Source organism: Siniperca chuatsi, linkage group LG19, assembly GCF_020085105.1.
Source record: "Siniperca chuatsi isolate FFG_IHB_CAS linkage group LG19, ASM2008510v1, whole genome shotgun sequence".
Taxonomy (NCBI): Eukaryota; Metazoa; Chordata; class Actinopteri; order Centrarchiformes; family Sinipercidae; genus Siniperca; species Siniperca chuatsi.
In genome coordinates this window covers 22,245,042-22,252,097 of record NC_058060.1, presented here as the reverse complement: position 1 = coordinate 22,252,097, position 7,056 = coordinate 22,245,042, and the positions used below count along the sequence as shown (strand labels likewise).

The following is a 7,056-nucleotide window of genomic DNA, read 5'->3' as shown; positions in this document are numbered from 1 at the left end:
GGAAACATGCAGTCATGTAACCCCGAGGTCCTGCCCTTCTCAGATGGTCTCACAACTGGAGCTCTGGTGGCCATACTGCTCTGTGTCATTATTCTCCTCAGTAAGTCCCCTCGGGTATGAGCATATGTATGTGCATGTGTGTGACCATGTATATTTGAACCCTCTTGCCATTCTTGTGATGTTTGTTTTTTTTGTTCAAGCTTTGGTTGCAATTGCCGCTTATAGTAATAACTCAGTTCTTCTATTCATATCAGGTCAATTTTATTTATAAATCGCCCATAATCAAAAATCACAAACTGGCCTCACAGGGCTTTGAAATATATACATCAACAATATATGCAATAACGGTTTAAATGTATGTATGTTTAAATTTATAGCTGTACTTAGCTGGCTAATTAACGTTGGCTCCTTAAGTTGGTTTAAAATCCATCTCCAGCTGACTTTTTAATGTTTCCAGCTCACTTTTTTAAACACAAGTACCTTGTAAAAGGGTCTTAAGCATCCACTTGACGTCTGAAGACTGAGGCTGAAGCTACATGTGCCAGGCCAAAAAGTCAGCATCCTCTCAAGTTGATGACCCATGTAGCAGACATGTAAATAAGGAGCAGCCTTGTTCTTGTATGGTAGGTTATAACAATATTACACATGAAAAATGCAATTAACATAAACCAGTTTGGATGCTTACTATAAAAAAAAAACATACTTAGAAAGCAACACAGAAGTTAGATTTAAGCTTTATTGTCAATATTTGCAAACCAGTGTTCAAATTCAAGGATTTTCAAGTACTTTTTCCAAGCACTTTTTTTTTCATTTTCAAGGACTTCACTCAAAGCAAAATTCATTTTCAAATATAAATTTTTATTAAACATACATATTCAATTCACCAATATGAACTTTTCAATGAAGTATTGTTTGAGGCTCAAATATTACATGCAGGTGTATGTATGTATTCATATTACAGTACAATTTATATATTCACTAAGAACTAAATAGTAACTTTTTTTAAAAGACATTAGGACTACCATGGTACCAAAGGGGGCATCAAATTTGCATTACGGATTGTACCTTTAACAAGTCAATTCTACTATCAATCCCGTGAATGTGACGGGAAAGATATTTGTCTAATGTCAGTTTAAATACTAAGTTTGAGTGTTGCTAAATGTAGCAAAACAGGCCAGGCTGGTCACTGGGCGTCTGTCTGTTCTCGCATCCAGCTCAAAACGGTGTGATACAAGCTCAAAATTAAGTGAAATATCAACAGAGAAAATGAACAGATATCACAAATATCATCTGACAGACGACACGGAGGTCTCAAAACCCCACAATAAGCGCTTCTCAAGTTGTCATCGCAACACACATGGCAGGGCATTCTCCCTCACAGTCACACTGTCACTGTACAGTGATTATTAGCTATATTTCTGTCAACGGCACTTTACTTTGTTAGGACAAAATAGTTCCAATAGTAAGAGCTTGTAAAATGCAGAGATCTCATTTTTGTAATTTAATAGTAGGTTAACGTAGTAGCGAGTACTATGTTAGCGAGCCCTTGCCTCCCTATACCAGCCAGCTCTATCAATAACATTCAGGTGAAGCACGAAGACAAAATGCATAGACAGACAACGTTTAAAAAAATCCAGCACTGTTCACTGCCGCTATCTTAATACTTACGTAATACAACTAGCTAGTTGACACCCTACTGTAATCCTACTATGATCATCAGATCATCCCTCTAACATTAGATAGTAAATTACTTTCTTACCTATTAATTTTGTGTCGTTTGAGGCCCAAAGAAGTCTCGAATTATAGACCTTCCGTGAATTTGACCTTCACGATGAGGGTTGGTGTTGTTTGGCAAAAGCCAATCGCTATAAAGATACATTTCTAGCCATGCTGGATTAAGTTTACACTTCCCTGGCATATTTAGTTTTCGGTAACGGGCTCATCAAGGCGAGGAAGAAAGGAGACCGAGAGTGCGTCGAGGAGTGGCGCGGTAAGGTGATGTGTAAGAATTTTTAAAAAGCCGAGCGATTTCTGATTCTGAGCAATTTAATTAGAATGACTTGACGAACAAAACTTTGGTCAAAATATAAGAGAGCGTTATGTGGTTCATTTGATTTTCAAGGACTTTTTAAGCACTTTGTTAAAAAAGGGGCTATTTTCAAGGTATTCCAGTACTTGATTCCCCCCCTCAAAATTCAAGCTAAGTGTCACTTAGATGAGAAAACTTGAAACTCTTTGACGACTAACCACTGAGTTTGCAAAGCATAACGCTATGTCAGGTGACAAGTTTTGGCTGGGGTTGCTGGAGAGTAAACTTCCCAATAAAGAGAAGGACATTATACCCTAAACTCTAATATATTAGCATCTAGGCTCCCACACATTGAATGTGTCAGTCCTTAACAGACTTTTTGTAATGTAATGTTGTAAACTAGCTATTATTACTATATATATATTTTATTATAAGCTATTTGCAGCTTACTTTACGTACTTACTTCCATATGCCCCATGCTGCATGCCAATTCAGTGTGCTAAAGTCAATAATATGGCCCAGAGTGAGTTTCATTGCTCAAGTATGTGCTGCTGAGTGCCCACATAGAGGGAAATAAATAAATAACATTTTAAAATAACAGTTAATATCTCTGTTTTAACAAGGTCTATCATTACAAACAGGACAGGATTGATTCAAAGCTTGGAGTCCCAACTCACTGCAATCAATAAAATGTTGCTGAAAATGTGATTTTCGGCGAGCAGTCCACCCTCTGGCTGGCAGCAGCTTTGCATCTTATTAAAACAATTATTGTGACACTAATTACTTGCAATTGTTGATACAAGGAGATGTTGCCCTTAAACGGTGCTATCTTATAGTATTAGAAATAATGCACTGATTCAGTCTACTTCACAGTGAATGCAGTAAATGCTTGATAAAAAAGCTAAAAAAAAAACTGAAGCGGAGATGTGTCACACAACAAAGCACAAGTTTGTGATGCTGGATCTGTAATGTTAGTTGTTAGACTGCATTGCTGGTAGCAGACAGGATGCAAACATTAGATACTTCGTAAGACCAACCATCCACCCAGATTTCTTCCCCAGGTGATATAAACACGTCATGCTAGAGTACTTCCACCTTTGCTTCTGAGAGAGGACAGTCGCATTACTCGCATGACCACAAAGGTTGCTTGTCAAGAAAACATGAAAATAAGCCATTTAAGGCATTTGAACAAAAAAAAAAAAGAACAGTGCTGTCGGTATGTCAACCCAGCAGTATCAAGGACACTGAATGCGGAAATCTTTAAAAAAAAAATAAAAAATGCCGTCATAGATAATATGGTGCTATAGGAGGATTTGTTAGGTTCCTTTAACATGTAAGCGATCATCAATAATTAAAGCAAGTCCAATCAAAAACTACTTTGCATATTCGTTATATACGGCAGTTATCCCTCAGAAAATAGTACTGTGGTTCTAAGCTCCAATCATTAGCAAATAAATCCACTTAACAAAATGGTCTGTGTATTTACCTGGTAAAGTAGGTTACTTTCTGACCTCCTAAAGCACCACTTCAGCCCTCCTTGTGATCTAATGCAATATGTAACAGCATTCAGAGCACAACAGCAACAGTGCCTATCATTTTACCCAGCAAAAAGCAGAAATGTGTAGTGTTTATGGTCAAGGGCATATCAATAAGTAATGGGTTTCAACTGTCATTGAACCTCACCTTGCTTGGCCAAGCGTAGTGTTTGATAGGAGCATTTTTGAGTAGACATTGTGGATGTAGAATTCCTCACTCACGTGTGTGTGTACTGTTCTATATGAGCCTCTAACCCTTCGCATGTGTTGAATTTGAACCCCCCTTCCTCCTGTCATGATCTCTTGTTTCGGAGTTTGGTGTGCTATTTGATTGGCACCCGGACTAAATTAGTGGTACAAGCAAATTAGTTTTGACCAGCTTTTCATCCATCTGCTTGTTTAAAGTCCTAATTTTAAATTCCGTGTCTGATGGTGGGCAGATCTTCTCTCACATATTGAGTGTACTGAAGGTTAAACTCCATGCTCTCCTCTTGAGCAAAATATCATGACATCTGCTCATTATCTGACGCTTTTCGCGCTTGAACCCCCCTGACAGACCGTCTCATTCACCTCTGCTTGACTCCAACAGGCAGGCGCTGAGCTGGAATGGCTCTCCCTATCTGGTTCTCCTCAATGCAGCCCTCTGCGCTGACTAAAAAGGTGGCACTGGTCAGTCACAAATGTTCGTAAAGAACCTTATAAACAGCCATCCACACCCCCATCCAACCCATGTTGAAGGCGTTGTAATTAACACCCAGGTGGGAGGCAAGTAGACAACTAGAGTACCCGCTGGTAGGACAAAAAAGGGAAAAGAAGGAGAAGGAAAGGAGCACAGGTGAAGCAGGGTTTGTGCTTGTCCCAAATGAGAGATTGCTTGCTCTTTTTCTGAAGAATTATGGGTTTATTTAAAAACTTGCTACCACACAGTGCCACTCTCCGGAAACATGCTCACTCTGCAATCTGAAACTGCTGAAAAAGAATTAAGAATAGGAGATATGAGTCTGTGTGATGGAGAGAGAGAAAAAAAAAAAGGATTCTCCTTGCATATTATACAGTGAATGTGCCGTTCAAGGGAAAAGGAAAGAAAAAGCTTTTTCACTGAATCTTTAATAATAGGAACTGAATGCCTGAGGCAGTGTTGGGGATTTATCACTGGTAGCAAATGTGTCTCCCCTCTGCGCTTTTGCTCCCCTGTGCTCTTTAATGCATGACACATGTTAGGAGGCACACATCTTATGCTGAGCTTTCTCTCTCCGTATTTCCCACTGTTTTTGTGTAGTGATCGTGGTGCTGTTTGCTGCCCTGAGGAGACAGAGGAAGAAGGAGCCTCTGATCATCTCCAAAGAGGATGTCAGAGACAATGTTGTCAGCTACAACGATGAAGGGGGTGGAGAGGAGGACACTCAGGCCTTTGATATTGGCACGCTGCGCAACCCAGAGGTGATGGATGCTAACAAGCTACGCAGGGACATCATACCCGAAATGCTACTTCCCTTTCGGAGGACATCACCTATAAAGGATAACACGGATGTCAGAGACTTCATTAATGGGAGGCTTCAGGAGAACGATTCAGATCCCACAGCACCCCCCTATGACTCCCTGGCCACGTATGCTTATGAGGGCAGTGGGTCACTGGCAGAATCCCTCAGTTCACTGGAGTCTGCTGCCACTGAGGGGGACCATGATTACGATTATCTCAGCAACTGGGGACCACAATTCAAAAAGTTGGCAGAGATGTACATAGGGAAGAGTCCTGACAGAGAGACCTAGACAGATCCATGACAGTCTCTCTTTTTTCCAAGCCCATATTTTCTGTCTGTTTATCTAGCTAGCTAGCCAGACAGCTATTTGTCTAGTTAGTTAGCTGGCCAGCTAGTTGACTGTCTGTCTACCTATCTATCAAGCTATCTATCTGTTTATCTGTCTAGTTTGCTAGCTAGCTCGCTAGTTAACTAGTAGTCTATTTGATTCTCATACACGTGACTGCACGCGCGCACACACACACAAAAATTCCTGCAATCCTCTTGTGGATGCTGAAATGGAAAGTAAGACTTGAGTACTGAGTTGAACTGAGTTGAATTTTCTCATTAATGGAGATACAGTATATGTTTTACTGTTTTTGGTCATAATCAGTAAAGATGCCTTTGAATTTTAGGATTTTTTTGTGAACAATAGTGTGGACAATGTGTTTTGTAATTGACCTGAGAGATAGTAGTATTGTATACTATCAATGTTTAATGGCACTGGACTGGGTGTGAGTGGGGTAGGGGAGGAGTCAAGTGGTTTTTCCAGCCACCTCCATTAAATACTGTAAATGTACAAAGTGTTTTTAATGATGGACATCCTATATACTATTTGCTATCTTTGTTTGACAAGCAATGTTCATGTGAGTGGTTGGTGCAGTTTATTTGTCAAACTGTGAATTCATTTCATCATATAGGTGTAATATGTAATGGAAAGTGTATGTTGTAGGAAAACTGTCATACACTGAATTCACGCTGTTTGAATGCTGAGTCATATTGTTTTATATTTATATTTTTATACTTATTTTCTTAATAAAATGATGTAAAAAAGGAGCAGCTATATTTTCAGTCCATTGCCTGCTTTTGTGGTTACTGAATAGGGTGCTGTTGTAGGTGCATACAGTTTTAGTAAGAACCTACACACTGATACTTTTTCTGAAGGAAAGCAAGTATCCAAAATGTTGGAAATACTGTTCCACCCACCAATGCAGACGTGGTTCATTAAAACTTTAATATCACTGTCTGTAAGCAATGCGATAATACAGACCATTCTGAGATCAATTAAAACTATATATAAAGAATATATGGCACATGTCAGTGAGGATTCCATAATAGCATTGCATTTTCAGTTGTTTCCTCTTTAGTGTTGGTTAATATTGTTACAATTTGGATTTTTCAGAATAAAAACAACACAGAGGGATAACACATGTATAGTGACAGAAAAAAGAAAAGGGGAGGCCAAAAATATATATTTTTTAATTTATCTATTTTATTTTCCTTGCCTAAAGACCACATAAATAACTCTGAAAATCTAGCTGTCTTGTCAGCATAACTATGTTGGTCCTGAATTTGACAAGCTGCCTGAATTCTGCAAAGATGTAAGAGGTGCTGACTTGGGATTTGACACACGAATATCACGTACAGAGGTGGAGTGCAGTAAGTAAAGTCATTTATGTGATTTTACAGTGTTATGTATACTTGTGGGTAGTACAATATACGCATATTCAGATGAATCCAATCTGTATTTCTAGCAACATTTAAGGCTCAGGATACGTCGCTTTGTCCTCTACATCTCATCTTGAGTTTAAATGAAATTAAGAAGAAAAAAATGCGTTGTGTTCTTTAAAAGGTATTTGATTGGGTGTTTGATTTTGTTTTGAGTGGAGATTCTGTTTTCTTCTTTAAAAACTGACTTAAAAGGAAAAGGGTTGCTTGTTTGATGCTGTTTGCTATACCTATCTAGACGTTA

General features: G+C 38.8%; 1 protein-coding gene across 1 annotated transcript in view; it reads left to right on the top strand.

Moving 5' to 3' along the window:
* The window catches only part of cdh10a (cadherin 10, type 2a (T2-cadherin)), a 30,912-nt gene extending 24,772 nt beyond the window's left edge, over positions 1–6,140 (top strand). The window contains exons 11-12 of the mRNA XM_044176771.1: positions 1–100; positions 4,844–6,140. The exon at positions 1–100 is cut by the window's left edge and continues 152 nt beyond it. Of these exons, the coding sequence (XP_044032706.1) occupies positions 1–100; positions 4,844–5,334 (591 nt within the window). The 3' untranslated portion in view covers positions 5,335–6,140. The remainder of the gene's footprint in view (positions 101–4,843) is intronic.
* The last annotated feature ends 916 nt before the right edge of the window (positions 6,141–7,056 follow it).